Genomic DNA, 21,276 nt, shown 5'->3' on the forward strand with positions numbered 1-21,276 from the left:
AGGGAAGAATAACATTTTTGCAGTCACCAATTTTTTATTTCCCTTTTCCTGGTATTATTTTGTCAGTGCACAGCTCTTCTCCTTCTCAGTCTGTATTTGTTCAGCATATACGTAAGTATAAGGATGCATGTAAGCACCCACATACAAACCTGAAACACTCAGAGTCCAAACAAACACGTCTAAATTTCATCAGGACCATAATTAATAAAAAAATGTAATCATTGCATCCCCCCTCCTTCTCCATACCCCCCACCCCCCTTGGAAATTGAAATAGGTTTAATAGATGGATGCTCGGGACCCGCTTATTAGCCCTGACCCCTCCTGTAATTATCAGAGCCATTTGTGAAATTCATAATGGACTTGTGGCAACTGTGAACCAGGGCCTAAATAAAGGCTAGACTACGCAGTCCAGTTCCCCACAGCAGGACTCTCCCATGGGAGCTCTCAGTGGGTTCACACAATAGCGATGTTTATGTTTATTTATTTTTCTTGTTAATGATGCATGTGGGCATTTGTGTTACTATGGAGAGACAGGAGATACAATAATATTTATCAAAACACTGACAAACTTGGACAGAGAGGCAGTGGTATAATTAGAAAACGAATCTGTTGTGTTTACTTTCAACACAGTGTTTCAGTGTTGATTCAGACAAATTTGTTCCCCATTTAAAAAAAATTCCCCCTTGGCTTCTCTCGACTTTCACTCTAAACCGCATATTGTATTACATTTATACTGAATGGAATTACATTTCCCTACTCCCTCCTCTCCTGTCTACTTGTTTAAAATGGCACACTAAAACATAAAACTTCATATTTAATAATTTTTCTTTCTGTTGGTGTAAAGTTGGCTGTCTCTATACCAGCTGCCAGCTCAGACTGGGAACACACACTGAGCTTTTTAAAATTGTTTTATTTTCTTGCTGTCACACTCTGTGAGTTTATGACATTACATATGGAATAACAGACTACTGGATAAAAGGCCTCTTGAATTGCGCTTAACACAGATTGATAGGTTGTCTAGAGTGTGCTGGTTTGCCACTATGTGCCAGTAATTACAATGGAGGTTGCAGTTTAATGCAAGTGTTAAAATAGCTTGTTTTGCATTTAATATTTCATTTTATTAGTGCAACTTAGGTTAAGTTTGTATTATGTGCGTATATGACTAAATGAATATCAGTGACTATGTGTCTCACATGTGTAGCTGATTAAGTATTTATACAGGGAACTTGAAACATGAATACCACATTAATAAATCACAAATGACAGCATTTACCGGTCTTTTCACAGTCCTACTCTTTCTTTCTACCCTTCTCTCCTCTCTCAGGTTGATCTCCTTCCAGGAGTTTGTAGCGTTTGAGTCGGTGCTGTGTGCCCCAGACTCCCTCTACATGGTTGCCTTCCTGCTGTTTGATAAAGCAGGCAGTGGAATGACCACTTTTGGTAAGTAACTCTGCCTCGGATTCACGGGGTTAGATAGAATCATACTGTAGTCAAGTTTGCAGAGAGTGTCTCACTGAACCGTTAGCATATACTGTACATATACGGTAGGTGCTGTTATGTGTTTTACAAAACTCTTATCTACGCATCAAAAGTACAATCCCCCAGAAATGAATGGTCACCTAAGTTACATACAGAAATGTCTTGCTCATTTTCAAATATTGGTATTATAGTATGCATTACGTCTTGTCCGCCACTCTTGTGGGAGCATTGCTTTCCCATATATACTGTAGGCCTTTTACTTTTTCTTCTCTTTAATCTCTCTTCATAAATCAAGAGAACTCTGTCATACTACCTCTTGTCTTCTTTGTGGATAATCAGGGAAACCCAAGTTGCGGAGATAATGCATATTCTTACTTTATAAAAAGAGGAAGAGGTGAGGATTTTTCAAGATTAATAACTCGATTATGTAACTTAAAATAAAAGGTCATGTCTCAACACTGCTTTTGTTTCTTTGCATTTCCACATTTAACAAAGTCTTATTCAGCGAATCCTGACAGAGAGCTGACCGCGGTCCTCTTTAATACACCACTGAAGAAGTTTTCCTACAGACTCCTTGTTTATTTTTGTGGGGGTCTGATCTTCGCTCATCTATTCTGTTTGCATCCACAAACAAAAATACTGTACTTGGTACTGTATCTTGTCTGTAAAGAAGATAAGGTTAGGTTTGGAGGTAGAGAGGGCAACTAGAAGATGGAGATGTAGATGAAGAGGGGGTGGGTAGCTGTGTGTGTGTGTGTGTGTGTGTGTGTGTGTGTGTGTGTGTGTGTGTGTGTGTGTGTGTGTGTGTGTGTGTGTGTGTGTGTGTGTGTGTGTGTGTGATTGGCACCATTACTCTGATGCCTGGAAGCTTCGAGGTGAAAAGGGAAGACATTTGTACTCATTGCTTATTTCACATTTGCCTAATTGATTTAAACAAGTCTAATGCCAGCCTTCTGTAGGTGTGCGAGGCGTTAGCACATTAGGCCTGATTTGAAATGCAGTGCACACATGCCGCTCACAAACAGGGAAGAGTAAGTGAATTTCATTTTAATTGTTGCTGTCGACAGGGTGCAAGATCATTGCTGGTGATTATATATGCACATATGTAAATTTTCATATTTAAAAGGATCATTTAGAGTGACGTTGTCTTGGTGGCAATTAAAAGGTCTGCTGTTTTTCTGCGTCTCCCAAAGGTTAATGAATATACCAATGCCTGTGAGTTATGAGACTCACATACAAGTGGAAAATTGCATGAAAAACATACCACACATCATGCCATGCACAAATACTGACTACAGTGTCTGCCACTTGCATTGGGCTACCATTTCGCCAAAAGCAAACAACTTGTGACTGAGATTATAGACTTGTCAAAGTTGCTTTATTGTGATACATTACAGAATTCTCCCTTTTCCTCCCCTGCTCTCTTTTCCTCTTTGCTGTTCATCAGATGAAAGAGCCTCGCCAAGGCACAAAATAAACAACTCCCTTCTTTATTAACTATTAAAAACCTTAATAGCTGAAGCTTACGTTGCATTAAAGGCTTGTTTGTTTTGCCATGCAATAAATGTCTGTACTCTGATTTCTATTTTATTTCATTTTTCTATAAAGCCGTTTTTATTTGATAATAGCCTGAGTAATTTCTGTAAAGTACAGGCGGCACAGTGCTCTGAATTCTTAGCACTTAAATAAATAAATATAAAAAAATGAATGCGTAATTTGGTGGAATGTCAAGTTAATAAAAACATAACATGGCATATGAAATGCAGTTGTGCCTCAGCCAGAAAGACAAAAAAAAAGCTAAAGAGGACTGAGTGTTGACAGGTCTATAAAAGCTGATAATATAAACGGCGGGCTCTGGAGCGGCCTCTCCTTTAAAGAGTTAAAGGCTGTATATTTATTGCCTCATTAAAGTGTAAAAAACAATGCACAAGCTGTCTTCCTTCAGAAGGTAAGGCTGAGCTGAAGTAAATACCTTTCTCTTTCTCCCTTTTCTCTCCCTGTCTGTCTTTATAAAAAAAAGTGTTTCTTTCCTCCTTTTCCTTTCTCCACTCGTTCGCCGTGGCTTGTTTGGTAATAAGAAACAGGTCGCTCTATTGGTTTGTTTTTGTTTCTTTAGTAAGGCTGTAATTTAGGACTCATGTTCAGTGTCTCTCCACTCCGCTGGCTGCAGAGGCTTAGAGGGTTCAGGCAGAGGAACATAAGTGAGAAGAAAAGGCTTTCCTTCTGAATACAGAGCCTACACAGCTCAAACATGTTCTGCCATGTGTCATTCAAGACTGCTTTAGAGCTGAGGAACTAAAGTCTCAATCAGAGCAGAATTGAGTTCTGGAGATTGACGTTGACATTTTGTCACAAATCAGTCACTTTTTTTCAATCAGACATTTTTATTTTTGCTAAAATCAAATCATTACTAATGTTAACCACAAGATAGGAAACACATGCTGTTTGTTAAGACCTGACTCACAAGACTTTCTACCGACAGATTTGAGGTCTTTTATTAGAGCAAACTTAAAGAGGAAGAAGTATTTGATAATTGTTTGTTATGAAAACATGAACATACAGCAAGGAGAACATGGAGAGGATTTTAATGGAGGTGAAGTTATACATGGTTAATGTGTGGTCATTAGCCTTAAAAGTGGGTAGCCTGTAAAACCAAAACACAACTGTTATTCTATAATTGTAAAGGATTTGTCAGAAAAAGCTGTTTTGTTTTAGCCTCATTATAAGTATAGTAAATAAAATGTATTTATAAAGCGCTTTTCACAGACATGAGTCACAAAGTGCTTTTAAAAGGTAGAACACAAAAACAATAATACATGACACAATACACAATCAGTATTTCACAATAATACTGAAAGGGCAGACCAGGTGTATACATGTCAACCAAACACCTGTTTAACCCTTGTGTTGTCCTTCGGGTCCCAGTGACCCGAAGGACAACACAAGGATTATGTACTTCCCTTTAATTTGTTGAGAATTGCTCTCTAAACCCTGTTTCTTGTAAAGTAAGTAAGTAAAGTTTATTTCTAGACCACATTTAAACACAGTTTAAGCTGACCAAAATGCTGTACAAACAAGAACTAAGGTGCTGTATTAACCCTTGTTTAGAGAGCAATTCTCAACAAAGTAAACGGAAGTACATAACCCTTGTGTTGTCCTTCGGGTCACTGGGACCCGAAGGACAACACAAGGGTTAAACAGGTATGTCTTTATCTGATTTTTAAAAGAATCCACAGAAACAGCAGACTGTAAGGGAGGCTGCAGAGCATTCCATAGTTTAGGTGCTACACTTGATCACAAGCTGTGTGCGTGGGACAGACAGCAAATTTAACATATTTGACCTGAGAGAGTGAGCTGACGAATATGGATGAAGTAGCTCAGCCACATATGCGGGAGCCTGACCATGCAATGCTCTGTACGTAAAAGTGAGAAAACTGAATCCTATATGCAGCAGGCAGCCAGGGAAGAGACTTAGTGAGTACAGAGGTAACATCAGACCGTCTATTTGACTTAGCGAGTCGCCTTGCGGCAGTTTTCTGCATTGTCTGAAGATGATCCAGAGCAGACTTACTAAGTGAGGAGAAAAGTGTGTTACAGTTGTCAACGCAGGATGAGATGAAGACATGTATAGCATCTCAATTTCGGCAGTTAAAACTACAGATTTCAGTTTACTTACTTATTTCTTTAGTGGAAAACACAAGATCGGGTCAGCTGCTTAACACGGGTGTCAAACGATGATGATTTATCAAATATTGCACATAAATTATGCAGGTTGGAGCAGACAGCAGATGAAAGAGGCCCAATATATTGCAAGATCGTGGGGGCAACTTTTTTTGGAGCAGCAACCAGTACCTCTGTCTTATCCGCATTGAGCTGTAGGAACTGAAAAATACATGTGCATTTACAAGTACTTGTATTGTACTTGAGTGCTTCCATTTTATGTTACTTAATAACGTAAAAATAATCCAAGTTATAATGTATAACAATTAAGGCTGAGCAATTTTATCGATTCTGCAATATAAATCGATATTTTTTCCCCCAAGAAAGTATCGATTTTTAAGCCGCGAGTATCGATACATAAGTCCCATTCAAATCCCCCGTGTATACCCCCGGCAGGAAGAGCGATTTGGTCAGCCAGCCGCTAGTGTCGCTGTAGAGCAGCCAACGTCAACTGGCGGCCCGCTGCCAAAGCCCGCAGAATAATCATGAATTCACAAAATGTAAAGAGGAAAAAATGCGCTCTGTTATTTATCATTTCAAGCATTTAGAGCAAAAACCCAGCCCCCTGTATTTACATCTCTATTCACATTCCGGGATTCTGTAGAGCAATGCCCGAGCTCCACACACACTGCTGAGCCGAGTTGTGTGTGTGTTAAAACACACACACAGCTGAGCCGAGGTGTGTGTGTGTGTGTGTGTTAAAGGTTAAAAAAAGCAGCACCTGACTGGGAACGATACAGAGTTACCAACGGCCGCTGGGGCAGATGAACTCACGCTAGTCTCTTTTCTGTAAATAGGCTACAATTAAACCTTCGTGAGTAGAAAGTCAATACTTATCAATGCACTCACCAGTGTAGACCGGCATAAACATGTAGAAAGCGATATTTCAATCTGCTCAGTCCACCGCGCTGTTTTACGCAAACACAGCTCTACTCTGCAAATAGCAAATTTTTACAAACAAGCTAAAACAAAAGCTGTCGGTTTGTAGTCTAACTGTTTATCTTAGGTTGCCGGGAATCTGGAAATTTTGACAAATTCTTGTAAACCTGCTGGCTGAACAAACCAAACTCTCTGGAGCTACTTAATATGCACGTGAATGACGCGATCGTTACGCTCGAGTGATGATGATGATGATGCTGGTTGTATTATTTTGCAACAACATCGTTTCATTGCAAATGAGGCATACATGACGAGTGCATAGCCTGCTTATCAGTCCATTCATCATTAAAGCTGGGCTTTTGGCTTTTCCACGTCAACTTTTCGCTTCAGCCTCTTTGACAGTGACATGTTTACCTGACAACAGCCTTTCTTTCTGCAAGCATTTTCCACCAATCAGGATGCTGCGTACTACAATAATTTTTCCATAATCACAGACTTTAACCATCACTCCTCAGTGAACTGCCTCCTAGTCTGAGATCTTTTTCTAGTTAAAGAGCCAGTTATCATTATGGAGTGTCCATGTTTTTTAGGAGTTTGCACACACTTATACATGTTAAAAAAAAAAAAAGTAGCATTAATTCAGTAAGAAAGTGAAAATTTCGAACAAGAATAGGCTTTTAGGTATAAATTCATTTTAGTTTCTTTATTTGAAAGTCCGGCCGCCAGAGTGCTTAGAAAAATTCTGAAAAAAATGTAGTTGATGATCCCTGCTGTAGACTCTCTGTCCAGTCAGAGACATATATTGTGTAATTGATGTTTTCAGTTCAATTAATTAAATCCAAGTAAATGGAACACTCACAAGATGTCACCAAAATCACTCTGTCCCCTTTAAATCTTTCAGAAAATTATGTAAGTGTATCGAATTATATCGAATCGTATTGTGGCTGAATATCGTGATATATATCGTATCGTGAGCTGAATATCGTGTATTGTATCGTATCGTGAGATTAGTGTATCGCTACAGCCCTAATAACAATCATATGGGCTGTTTGTTTCTATAGGTTTACTTTTGATACTCTAAGTACATGTACCTGATAATACTTATGCACTGTCACTTTAATGCATGACTTTTACTTGTAATGCAGTATTTGTAAGTGAATACTTCTTACTCTAATTCTGGCGCACTGCTAAATGGAGTGGTTGCATCATGTTATTAGGCTGTCAAATACAACTTTTCATCATTCACTCGTTATTTAAGCAGCATCTTGTCTCTTTTTGTCTCCTCTGCAGAAGATGTGAAACAGGTCTTTAGCCAGACCACCATCCACCAGCACATCCCCTTTAACTGGGACTGTGAGTTCATACGGCTGCACTTTGGTACACAGAGGGACAAGCAGCTCAGCTACGGAGAGTTCACCCAGTTTCTCCTGGTAGGTTTCATGTTGATAACCTGCTCTCCTCTTCTCTCCCATGCCATTTCTCCCCAATCTGCTTACATGAAATCATTCTTTGTGTCTTTTGTTTTTCCTCTTTGGCCCTTTTTGTCAGCCTGTTTAATTTCCATTATCCAGTGACCATCAATGACAGTCAATAAATCTGTATCAATCGATTTATGTGCCTGTACACATTGCCTTATCCTCACATATTGTTTACAGGCTGTTCATACAATCCTGTCATCTAACTGCATTGTTACGTATCTAAGCTCGGCCAGGCGAATGTGCACGCATGCAGACAAACAGAGGTTTTTCCCAATCCCTCTCAAACACAGCCCTCCATATTGACCAGATTAGTCATTAATGAAACACTGAGGTTATATATTTGGGACATTTGTGATATATTTTTGGCATTTGTTTTCCATTAGCTGACCTACACCTAGCATTACTCCACTCCACCTACTCTGAAGCAGGTAGAGACACAGTTCTACCTCCATAAATAGTATAGCTGGAATATTCCTAGTGCATTTCTGGTGTGTGAGCCATTTTCCAATATGATGTCTAGACTTAAATCAGGCCTGAGCCGGGAGAGGTGGTAGTGGGGGTAGGAGAGAGGGCCTGAGCTGTGCCAAGTTTGCATCCACACTCGCCATGTATCTGAATGAGCTTTTTATATTACACTTAACTTAGACCAGATGGCTTACACACAGTGGGCAGCAGCGCATGGATATTGGGACATTGTTATATGTGCGTGTGTCCTTGTGTGTGTGTGTGTGTGTGTGTGTGTGCGTGTGTGTGTGTGTGTGTGTGTGTGTGTGTGTGTGCGTGTGTGTCTGTGTGCGTGCGTGCATGTGAACATACAGTATGTGTGTATATGTGTGGTTCTGTTTATGCATGTATATCTTACTTATGTGCTTTACCTTATGTGTGAGCGGTAGCATGCAAGCTTTGTGCATCTGTGTTTATGTCGGTATTTGTGTGTTTGTATGTGCTTGTTTTTGCCCGTGTGTGTGTGTGTGTGTGTGTGTGTGTGTGTGTGTGTGTGTGCATGCGTACAAGTCTGGGGTGCTGTGGCCAGTAGACGCTGTACTTTGCATTGACAGCGTGCCTAGTTGTTTCCCAGTCAGTCACTCAGTGGTTTCCAGCTCCTCACAGCAGCAAGCCAGCAGCCAGTCTTACTCATTGCTCAATATATGAAATGCACATTTCCTACTTATGCTCTGTGTATTTGATCATTTTTCATAGCTTTTGATTCATGGCTTAATAAATGGCAGAAGAAAGTGAATTTCACATTATTGTAGGGATATCCAACAGAGAATTTAACTGAAGTGTTGTAAATATCAATCTGCTTTACATCTTTTATCACTTGCTTCACTGGTCTACTAATATTCATAAAAATATGATAATAAATATTTTATCTTATGTCTAATGCTATCTTGGGTTCTAATGAAGTGTGTCACATTAATAAGACACATTAATATAATTTTGATGGTGTAATACTAACTGCAATTACAGTACTTTGGTACAAGTAAAATTCAGTTAATGAGAGTTGATTCTTACAGTGTTATCAGCGACTCAAGTGATTGATGACAGGGCAGTTAGGAAAGGTACAACAACATTTCCTGAACCAGAATGAAACCTGTGCAATTACTACATACTTTGTGATTGCACTACTACCCAACGCTGTTATGATACTTTTGTTAAAAGGCAAAGCATTTGTAAATGTCAGCCAGAAAGAAAAGTAGCCTCTGCAGCTATAAAAGTTGTCAGAGTTGTAAAAAAACCCAACACACTCTCTCTCTCACACACACACACACACACACACACACACACACACACACACCATATTCTGAATATTTGTCAGTTATTTTTATAATTCCCTACCACACAGCCACCCCCAAGATTGTTCCTATCCTTTATTTCCTCCTCTTCCTGCCATACATGCATGTGTTTATTGTGTTTTTCTGCCATTGTAACCGCGCCACTGCCAGATGCTCACAAGATGGGATTATCGGGGAAAACGTTTGTGCCGCATATTTCTCACAAGGGCTCTCTCTGGCCAATTACTGTCTTGATGGAAGCCAGAGATTCTCACCAATTACATGCATTTTTCCCGTCTCACGCGTGGACGCCGGCCAAGGCTCAGCTCGCACTGTCAGTGTGGTGTTGTCTCTGGCAATGGTATTACCGATGTCCAGAGAAGTGGCACATAGTAGCCCATATTATAAATCCTGGCAAGTAAAAGGCTTGAAATACATGGAGGGGGACACCACATGTCCCACTTCTTTCCTGAGCACTCAAAAAAAAAGTGAATTGTTGGCATTGCTCACATTTTTAAAGTCCCAATTATATGTTTGACTCTCCCAAGAATCAGTGGGCAGCCCTTAACATCACGGTGTAGAGGGCTCATGGCACATGTAAATGGGCAGTTGTGCTTAAGTTTCTCCTTGTATAGCTTTAGCCCTGTGCTGATGAGAAGCACAGATTGGTGAAGAGAGATACAATCCTGTTCCACTTACAACTATTGTTTAAGTTTTGATGAGAGGGGGGAAAAGAATCACAGCTATTGAAAACAAACAGAGGTGGCTTGTCATGTGTTTTCATTCTCATCCAAGGACAATTAAAGTGACTGCAAATGCCTCAGCGGTCTCTTGTTGGCTGTCTTAACCCACCAGCTTTATGTCTCCTGCCTCCCTCACTCCTCTCCCAAATAAAAACCTTGTCCCTGAAACACTCATACAGTTGCAACAAGTTAAGGTTTTAAGAGACTATAAACTGCTCCATACCCTGGACCACAGTTGTTTTGTTGCTCTGTGTGGTTGCTGTGTGGCTTTTCAGACTTTCGACTTGTCCAGAGAAACAGGATCATTTTATTTTTATTTTTTTTGTCATTTACATATGGACACAAAGATAAATGCTCACCCTTACTTTTACACATGCACACAGTCATACATCCAACACATTATCTTCTTTGTTTTGCTTTTTTATTTTGACTTTAAATATTCAGCTCTCCTCCTCCCTTTCCTCTTTCCAGTTTATTCCACACCAAAGTGTTTTGGCCTACTCTCAACCAACCGGAGAAATGAGTCACGACACTCAGGATGGTGACACCAAAATATCTTACCTTATTTACCTTGGGAGTGTTTACACGTGTCAATCTCTGTTCTTGTTTCCTTGCCTTGCACTCACTTATACACTCTCCTGAGCCCCTGCTGTGCTCATAGGTGATACTGACACATGGCTGCTACATTTGCTGTTTTTCTGGCTCTTTTGTTGCAATGTCTATTCTTACTCCCCTCCGGTCTCCACTCAGCTTTGTGTAAATGTCACTCTTCCCCAGTCATTTCTCTTGGGTGCCGCAAATTTAGAGTTCGATCAGTTATGCTGTCAGTGAAATATCACTCAAATTCAACACAACAATAAGTCATAGCCTCATAGGGTTTTGTGTTGTGGTAATACTACTTTTTTGAGTTACATTTATAACAATAACATCTGAATCAATCAATTGAAGAATGCCTTGCATGTTCAAGATTGAATCAGTCCCTCTTCAGCATTTTTTGTCCGCCATGTGTGGCTAAACAAGAATGTCCATTCTTCTTGGACAAATTGCTAATTGTTTATTTTGAACTGAATTATTAACTCACTTATTGTAAACTACTTGCCAGTACTAACTTTAAGAAATGTAATTTAAAAACATCTTCCTAACATGATTCTGCAGTTACCTAAAATTTGATACATTTTTATTCTTTATACCTGTAGTTATAGGACATTTATGAGATTATGAGTGTAATGAATTAACTTAATATTTAAGTTGAATGGTGCATTTTTAAATAGAGAAAATATTTCATGGTCTTGTACTACGTGCATGTAGAACTGCAACTTATAATAATTTTCATCATCAGTTAATCCACTGACTCAATTAATTGATGAATCGTTTGGTCTATAAAACACAAGTGAAGAATGCCCATTACGATTTCTCATCATGCATGCAAGTTGACCAACCAATAGTTGAAAACCCTAAAGATATTCAGTGTACTATCACCGAACCAAAAGAAAAACAATCAATCTTCACTTTTGAGAAGCTGACAACAGAGGACTTAGTCATTTTTGTCGATCCATTAATTGACTAATCGTTTCAGCTCTACATATATGTAGGAAATTGCAAATGAGGATTCAGAAAAGCTCTTAAAAACTCTTGCGTGGATGTTTCAGTTTAGTAAACACACCATTGATATATACTTAAAAATAAGTAAGCTTCAATTGGTCATTTAGTTTGTTGGTATTGTGTCACCATATGTCATAAACCTCAAGAATAAGAAAAGCAGAACAAGAACTCATGATGTTTTGCCTCATTGATTTATTTGGCCTAAAAGCCATGATACACTGCAAGTGAGTCAACAGCCAAAGCAACTAGTTTGAGCTTGCAGCCCTTAAGCTTATGGAGCCGTTTTTCCACAATGACTCTTTGTGGATTATTGTTGTTCTGATATTCCTGTCTTTTGCTGTAACTAAGTTCTTTGTTGTAAGATAGAGGAAGCATCGATGGCAGCGGTTTGTTTACAGCATCTCTCTGTAGACTTGTGGTTGCAGGTACTGATAATGGCTGCTAATTTCAAAGGCCTTGTGGGATGTCTCCCCACCACAGCCTGCTGTTGTCCCTGTGGACCTTTGTGTGTATGTGTGTGCAAGAACAGAGACAAAGTGAGCAGTTGGGCGATTAGCCGTCTTGCCTGTGTGTGCATGTCTGTGTGTGTATGTTTGTATGTTTCTCCCTCAAGTGGGTTTAATGGGGATTTGGGGAGGGTGTAAAAAGCCCAAGCGACACCTCACAGTAGGCAAGCCACTGTTGGGAGAGGAGGCGAGCGTGAAGCCTGGCCAAACGCTGGCTCCCCCATAGCTGAAAGGGGGAGACGACACCAGGGGGCCCATCAAAGCAAATGCTGCGTTTTTATCCATACGTGTTTATATGAGTGAGTTTATGTGGATTTTAATTTATGAAGGCAACTTAAAACGGTGTATGACCCACATCTGTGTCCAATAATACACATTAACTGTATGATCTAACACCTAAACGTCCCTCCTTACTTCTCTCCACTCCCTTCCACAGGAGATGCAGCTGGAACATGCACGTCAGGCTTTTATCCAACGGGACCAAGCCCACAGCGGTTCCATCTCAGCCCTGGACTTCAGGGACATCATGGTCACCATCCGGCCGCACATGCTCACATCCTTTGTGGAGGAATGCCTCGTGGCGGTGGGTTTTTGTTTGCCTCTGCGGTTCTCTCCTCCATTTGTTTTACTGTTGTCCTCAAGAGCCAAAGTCAGGCTGGATTAAAATAGTGAAATCGGTCACTGCTGTACACCTAGGAGTTTTGATACGTTGTCATGATATGTTGAAAAAATATTGTACACATTAGGTGTTCTTTATTCAGCAGCACCTAAGTGATAAATTAGGTAACTGCAAGACTTGTGATAATTTAATGTCACATCATAGCTGTGATTTTTATCACGGTGCAGGTACATTTATATTTATCATGTGTTAGTGATGTAATCCAGTAAAGTATCTATATATATATATAACAATATTAGTATGACCAAATGTAATATGATGCACACTTTGGAATATATATATATATATATATATATATATATATATATACTTTATAAACAAATGTTTGCCATTGATTCAGTTGCTGATAGGCAGACAAGCAACCTAACATTACTCTATTCTCTATAAAAGGGTTGAAGACAAGACTCACTACCTCTTTCTTGTCTTTTCTCTTCCATGTGTTCATTTCTCTCTCTCACACCCCCACAACCAAACGCTGTGGCTTTCTCTTTCCCTCCAGCTGTCCATCTCTCATTTCTTCCTCTTCCTCTTTACCTTTTCTGTCGCCTCTCATCCGTCCTCTTTTTTTCCCCCCCTCCCTTCATTTTCTTTCTCCCTCTCTCTCATCCGCCCCTCTTTCGCTCCCTCCCTCCCTCGTGTCTCTGTCTCTCTCCCAACATGTCATTAAGTCTAACCTCTCTGGCAGTGTCAAAGCCAAGCAGGCCAGCTGAATGGGAAGGTAGAGACAGAGATAGATGGAGACTGGAGCTTTACAGTCCATCATCTTTGCCTGTGTGTTTGTGCGTGAGCAGCTGTGCGCGTGCACTCTATTTGTTTTGAACTCAGATGTTTGTCTTTTTTGTGTCTTGAGTTTTCTTTGTGTGTTAGTGTTTTTGTTGCACGTGTGTACGTTTTGCGTCTGTGTCCATGTCTTGCCCAATTTCATAAACACCTTGTAGACTCATTCTCTGTCATTTTCTCTGCTGTGTTTACCTCACCAACCAGACATCTTGGTGTGCTGTTAGTAAACTCTCTCACACACACACTCGTGCATGCACGCACACACACACACACACACACACACACACACACACACACACACACACACACACACACACACACACACACACACACACACATATATATAAAAAAAAAAACATAAATACTGCAGACACATTAAAGGCGGTATTATGGCAGAACTCAAACACTGAACCGACAACCTTTAATTCACTTACCAAACATGGCAAATGATCAGCACCACACTCTTTTCACCCAAATATTGTTCTCCTCTCACCCTCCGGTGAAAGACTGTGTTGGATATCGTGGGAAGATCCATGCCTATAGGCTCATAGATATGAACAGATACAAAAGTGTCCCTCTGTTAGGGCACTTTCACGCAAGCCAGAGCTTCCCCCCTTGTTGAAAACATAGTGAGCTGCAAGCAACCTTTCTGAATGTGTCTGTAAAGCAAACAGTGCCATCTAGTGAAAGGAAGCTCTACATTTTCTATTGCCTCAACCCTCAACACTGTTAAGAGCTGCAAAGCCTCCAGGCTCATCTGCTACTCTGGCCTAAGCTACCCAAAACAGGCAACAACATTTATGAAATGTACTCGAACACATATTTCTAAACAGACAGCAGTAAGAGATGCTCCTTCAAGAGTTTGAGAGCCTGATTTGATAAAGATGGGATGCTGGTTCACATAAAAATGTTTGTGTGCAGTCTGGAATGTCTTGAAGAGCCCAGCTTCTATTTTTAATCCTTTACCTTTTTTTTTATTTTTTGTTTTTTATGACTTCCTCCACCTCATAAAGAAAGTTAATTAAACTCCAGAGAGTGTTGGTTGTGTGATGGAAAAAGTAGCGGTTAAAACAGGTTTACTTCTCCCTGTGGAGCGATGGTAAAGAGGAACGTTGATGATTAACCGCCGGTGTTCGTCAAGATTTCCTCTTGACGGTGATGTCTTAGTATGTTTCTTCTCTCTAACACATAATTATAGTATATAGATGCTTTTATTCTGTTTGGAGTGTAATGTGATTGTGTTTGTGGATGTGGGTCATTGTAAGATTTTATTGCATGTTAAAATATGTGTGTCTCCATCCTTGGCCAGGTTGCGGGTGGCAGCACATCTCACCAGGTCAGCTTCTCGTACTTCAACGGCTTCAACTCGCTTCTCAACAACATGGAGCTGATAAGAAAGATCTACAGCACCCTGGCTGGCCACCGCCGAGATATGGAAGTCACCAAAGGTACACGGGAAAAAAATGTATCGTGTATAAACAAAAACCTATATCAACACAGGCAGCCAAAAATTGGATGCACATTTATGAGTATATATGCACTTACATGCAGTGATTTTCTCTAAGAGACACAGCATACAGCACACACACTAACAAAACAAATGTGAGCATGCACTGTATGTGCTCAGATGCACAAACTGATACAGTCCTGCACTATAGGCGGTATTAAATGTGTTGTCCAGATAATGTATTTACGTCTGTGTGCTGAGGGTGGAAACTTGTTTTTGTTTGGTTTTCTTCCTTCCCGGTGGCATTTAAATGGGCATGCTGGATCTGACCCAGCACACGTACTGCATACCCACAATCCCTGATGGAGCCTGTCTTGTCTATTAGACATCCTGGCACTGATCTGAGAACCATTTTTTTTTTTTGTCCTGATATGATTTTGGTTGATAATGACATTTGTAATTCTTCAAAAAAAACAAACTAAGGAATGCTTGATTTGTCAAAATAATGTACTTACTTTTGAGGATGATGTTGTTTTATGCTGTAGACCAATGTTAAAAAGTTAAAACCATTTTATAAGCCTTTTCTTTACTCTGTAATTTATAGCAAAGATGTAAAGCTACAAGGTGATGAAATTAGGTATTATTATTTATTGATCCAACAGCCTTTTTTTCTAGACATTTTCTCTATTTCTTTCTGTCTTCCATGGTTAGATCTTTAAACCCTTATCTCTCTCACTTGCTTGCCCCACTGGCGGTCTCCCATTCCTTTCCTCGGTACTTGGCAGGAAGCCCAGTTAGCTTTCTCTGTCTCTCTACCTTTCTCTGTCTCTTTCTTACTGACTCCCTCTCTCCTGCTCTGGTCGTCTTTATGAAACCATTCTGACCTCTCTCCACATGGCCCAGGGGCACTAGTTTAGCCTTATGATGCTATCTGAAGCCTTATCAGGGGTGTGGACCATAGCCGACCCAGTCCAAAAGCCCATACGTTCCCCAGGCTGTTCCCACCATGGGTACACTGAGGCTGGGCTTGGCTCGACCTGTGGTGGCCTGTAGCCAGCCAGACCTCCACAGCCACCACCCTTCCACCCTCCACTCCCTGAGTCATTAAGGCCTCCTCTGGGACTGCAAGTGCTCGGCTCCATGTACCACTGGCTGGCCGACAAATACACATACTGTACACACACCGGCATGTATCAAGTGTGTGCGTATTTTGAAACCCACTATTTCAAACATTTCTCACATATACACAAGCATTCAGATGCATTAACACAGCCAAGCATGCACACATGCGTTAAAATCCTGATTGATTCCGTATGTGCAACAAGGCCACTGTTTTGCCTTGGGGACGCCATTACAGTGCTTAACGCCTACACAACAGTGAGTGCACATATGTGTGTGAGTGTTTGTGTTCATACATGCACAGGAGACTTTTACAGAACACACCTTTTTATTCAGCCAGCAGTGTACATCACAAGGCAAATAACTGTGCATCTTTGTGACAGGTTAAAGTTAGTTAACACATAATACTATAAATGCATCTTCACTAGAACTAGAACTAGAACTGATGATATGTAAGCCAGTACACTTCTTACGGTCCTTTGGCACCACACCAATAATTGTTCTCACATGTAAATTGCAGTGATCAGGTTTTTTGCCAGTAAGGTTTCTAGATCATGTCACAATCTCAGGTTGTTTTATCAGTTATTTTCAGTCCAGACTGATATATCACAGTAATATTGGATGGATTGAAATTTAGTACAGTCATTTAATGTTCCCTGGGGATGAAGCCGACTGCCTTTGGTGATGCCCTAACTTTTTGTCTAGCGCCACCATTAGTTTGACATCTGTGGTTTTGAGTCAAATGTCTCAACGACAATTGGATAGATTGCTCTGAAATCTAGCGAAACATTCATGTTTCCCTCAGGATGAATTTAAACATCTTTGGTGATCCCCTGACTTTTCATCTAGTTCAAAATTGAATTGTGTCCAATACTTTTGTTTATGATCAAATACCAGAAAAACTAAATCCATTCCTATTAGCCTCAACTGTACTGTTCGGTGCTAAGTGAATGTTCCTAAGATGACGAACATGATAAACATTATATCTGCTAACCTCAACATGTCATTTAGCTGTACAGAGGAGAGATGGTGTATTGGTGACTATGGGCTACAGGTAGACAGGTTATCAGCATTGCGATCTGTGATCTCCCCAGACAGAACTCTGTCTATGTTTGTGTGTGTGAGAGTTTATTCTTGTGTAAGTATGCTCTCTCACATGCTTGTGAGCATTACCTGTGTGTGTGTGTGTGTGTGTGTGTGTGTGTGTGTGTGTGTGTGTGTGTGTGTGTGTGTGTGTGTGTGTGTGTGTGTGTGTGTGTGTGTGTGTGTGTGTGTGTGTGTGAGAGAAAGAGAGAGAGCAGGCCTCAGGGGTAAGCTGAGCCTCAGCGGGGTGAATGGCTCCAGTGTAGGACGACTTTGTCACAACCCCAGCCTGCTGCTCTTTGAATAAAGCAGGTCAAACAATGCTGACTCCTCGACTGTAAGCCAGCCTACAGTCAACCTGCTCTTTATTCCACCAACAATAGACCAGGTTTTAAGTTACCACATATTAAAGCTGCCTCAGAAGAACTCTTGAAGTCCATAACTCTCCATGTCCATCATTCTTTCTTATGATGGATTCAACATGATTTGACACTACTCACTTGTAAGTTCCAAACAAGTCACAGAAGGTAACTGGTTTGAGTGACAGAGCTTTAGGTAAAAATCACCATTAAACGGCGTAACATTAAAAACTGCTATTAGCAATAGGTCCTGCATTTCATGGCCAACTTTCTCAATACATTTTCACATTCCTTTATGCTTGTATTCCTCTACAGTGACAGGAGCAAAAATACCATAATGAAATGCAACATTTTACCAAGTGGCATGATCCAGTATTCATTATCTAATTGGCCATCTCTCTGTATTTAGATTTTAAAAAAAAGTGCCCACCATCGATTGAAAGTAGAGAGACTTTTTCTGAGTTGTCAAAAGTTGTTCCGGAAAACACAGGAAATGAAAGACTGATGTAGACGTATATGAGGCAGGTTATGGGAAAATAGAAAGACCCACAATTCAAAAATATTGAATTAAAGGTAAAGCACACACAAAATAACAATGTACAAACAGACCATGTATCTAACTGTACATTTTACCTTTTAGGCTTATTGCAATATAATAGTAATTATGTTGGTACATTTTATGTAACATGATATCAATTGACGATACTGAGTCTATGATACAGTATCATGAACGGTTAATGGAAATATGAATCAGATAAGAATAAAAGAGACGTCAGTTACAGTTGTCAGTCACTGCTCTTGTTTGTGATAACAGATTATGGCTTTAAGTGATTACTACATATTTTAATTATTTCCATGTTGTAATGGCAGTGTGCAATACATTTCGCAGTCATGAAAACATATGACAAAGTGAACGTACCAACTCAGATAGGTATTGAAAGAGATTTTTTGCTCTGCTACTTTATACCAAAGCCCTGACAAATCAATTGAAGTGGATACATGTGCCTTTCCCATGGGAAAAATAAGTAAAACATTTTAAGATATAGTAATCCCTTGAACTTACACTAAAATAATATGGAATTATAAATTCACTGCTTATTGAGCCTTGGATTTAGGAGGAGCAATACATATTCTGTTTTGCTTGTGAAACTGAAACAGTGGGCCAGCTTTTCACTTTTGCAACAAAATTAGTGCCTCAAAATTGGGTGCCAGGTCTGTTTATTACATCCATCTAGTCCTGCCCAAAGAGCTGTGTCTGCATTTTGTACAGTAGGTCAAATATTTTCTCATTGGGCTTTGGGATCCATCCAGGTTGTTCCTCGTCACCTATTCTGTTTGTAATTTTCATGGACAGCATCCCAAGCACAGCCAAGGAGTTGAGAGTGTTCAGTTTGGTGACATCTCAATTGCATTGCTTATTGCTGATGATGTAGTTCTGTTGGCTCCATCAGGGCTTGACCCAGCATGCACTGGGGCAGTTTGAAGCCAGCTGTGCAGCTGTTAGGATCATTTCCGGCACCTCCAAATTTTAGGTAAAAAACCCCTCAATTGCCTGCTTTGAGTTAAGGTGATATAAAGTTGCACGTATCTTTGTAAAATGGAGCATGACATGGACAGCCAGTTTGGTCCCCCGTCCTGACAGTCTTGTGCATGTTGTACACTTTAGCTGAGGCTCTCAAGTTACCTGTCAATCTCCGTTCCTGTACCAGTGGTCATGAGCTTTGAGTTGGTATCAAGAGTTGGCGCAAACATTAAGAAGGAGCTCAGAGATTGCGGCTTATTCCTATTAAAAGGAGGCAGTTTAGGTTGCTCAGGGATCTGATCATGATGCTCCCTGTGTGCCTCGCTGTAGATGTCCCCAGACCCAGAACACACTGGAGGAATTATATGTATCCCATCTGGCCTGGGAATAGCTGGGGATCCCCCAGGTCGAGAGACTAGAGGATGTGGCTGAGGAGAAAAACCTCTCGGCTGTTGGAACATCTGCTGAGTTTGCTGCCACCATGACCTGGAAACAGATTGGCAGTGAAAAAATGGATTAAGATATTTATATTTTATGGCAATGCTTATATATTAGTTTCCCCAATTTTTTTTATTTTTTTTTAATCTGTGTGTATATCTGTTAATGTTGGTTTGTATGTTAAGGTGTGGTGCTCTTCATTTTAGTAAAAACTAAATACAAAAATATGTCTTTATTGTAGAGGAGTTCATTGTGGCAGCTCAGAGGTTCGGCCAGGTGACACCCATGGAGGTCGACATCCTCTTTCAGCTGGCTGACCTGTCAGAGCCCCGAGGGTAAAACACACACACACACACACACACACACACACACACACACACACACACACACACACACACACACACACACACACACACACACCTCTTATGCCCAAAAAAGACACACACAAAAATTATGCTTGCTTTGATTTAATACCTCCATTTTGATAATGCGACAGTGATTTGGGTATAACTTGCTTTTCTGTATTTAATCTAGGCTAGGGGTGGATCATATAATCTCTAAGGAAATAATCATTAGTAATGTAGATATGGTGGCCAAGCAGGTTTAGGCATTTATTCTGTGTTTCACTGAGAACATTTTAGGTATGTTACAGCTGTAATGGAGGAATAGCATCTCACAACTGAATTCATACTTACGTCATTTAATATTTTCTTCAGTTAGTCAGGGAGTTCTAAAGAGCAAGTCTATCCCACACTTGCCCCCCAAAGTGCACCTTTAGCCCCGGGGTCCATACCTCAGAGAGACGAGTGCTTTCTTTTTCCTCAAACTTCTCTGCAAAGGATCAGAAGAGTCAGACATGACTACATCAGTGCCAGAGAATCATCTCTCAGTCCAAAACCAATCCAAACTCCTATTTATCTTAAGAAAAGGGCAATTCCAGCACCTATGATCCGTGGCACACAACAACTGTATGTGTTTCACATTCCCCCACTTCCTTTGCGTCTGCCTTGCAGCCCAACCAGTTCACTCATAATTCCTAACCCTGGCCTGAGACACCACCTGATTATTATTTCTGGGCAATGGGATACTTTAATAGCCCTCTCCACTCCCCTTGATTGGAGATGCGAGAGATAATAGCCCCAATATTCAGAGGAGAGGGGTGGGTGGGGGATTTGGCGTTCCCCATTCCCTCAGCCTGGGAAATCTGGGACCGCCATAGAGACGCAATGGAAAGACTCAGAAAAGGCAGTAGTTTTAAATCCAAAGGTTAAATATCTTTGTTATACTTGGATGAAGGGATAAAGGAGTGGGAGTTGTCAGTTCCTATAGATCAGTTGTCTTACTCAACCATGCCAAGCACAGGCCTGGATTTTTGAATGCCACAATATTTTCACATGGAACGATGGCAAAGTATCCGTAAACTTTGAGTAACTTCAGACTGACAGATCGTGCTTCCAAAGGTCATGGACTTGTTGATGCATTGATGAAATATTATATTCCTCTGAGAGTTTTTACAACAGTTGAAAGTTACTTGAAACCTCTCACTCTCTCCATTCTCTCTCCTCGTCAGACGTGTTGGTTTAGTGGACATTGAGCAGATCGCTGCACTGGAGGAAGGCGCCCTTCCCTACAACTTGGCTGAGGTCCAGAGACAGGTACAGAATATG

General features: G+C 40.5%; 1 protein-coding gene across 4 annotated transcripts in view; it reads left to right on the plus strand.

Annotated features, from left to right (window-relative positions):
• LOC120571216 (calcium-binding mitochondrial carrier protein Aralar2) overlaps nucleotides 1-21,276 on the plus strand; it is a 49,336-nt gene that overhangs the window by 5,679 nt on the left and 22,381 nt on the right. For 3 of the 4 annotated variants that reach the window (XM_039820022.1, XM_039820023.1, XM_039820024.1), the window contains exons 4-9: nucleotides 1,325-1,440; nucleotides 7,369-7,508; nucleotides 12,619-12,765; nucleotides 14,951-15,089; nucleotides 19,851-19,944; nucleotides 21,180-21,264. In XM_039820022.1, the coding sequence (XP_039675956.1) occupies nucleotides 1,325-1,440; nucleotides 7,369-7,508; nucleotides 12,619-12,765; nucleotides 14,951-15,089; nucleotides 19,851-19,944; nucleotides 21,180-21,264 (721 nt within the window). The remainder of the gene's footprint in view (nucleotides 1-1,324; nucleotides 1,441-7,368; nucleotides 7,509-12,618; nucleotides 12,766-14,950; nucleotides 15,090-19,850; nucleotides 19,945-21,179; nucleotides 21,265-21,276) is intronic. The other variant, XM_039820025.1, reaches the window with a different exon arrangement.

Source organism: Perca fluviatilis, chromosome 13, assembly GCF_010015445.1.
Source record: "Perca fluviatilis chromosome 13, GENO_Pfluv_1.0, whole genome shotgun sequence".
Classification (NCBI taxonomy): Eukaryota; Metazoa; Chordata; class Actinopteri; order Perciformes; family Percidae; genus Perca; species Perca fluviatilis.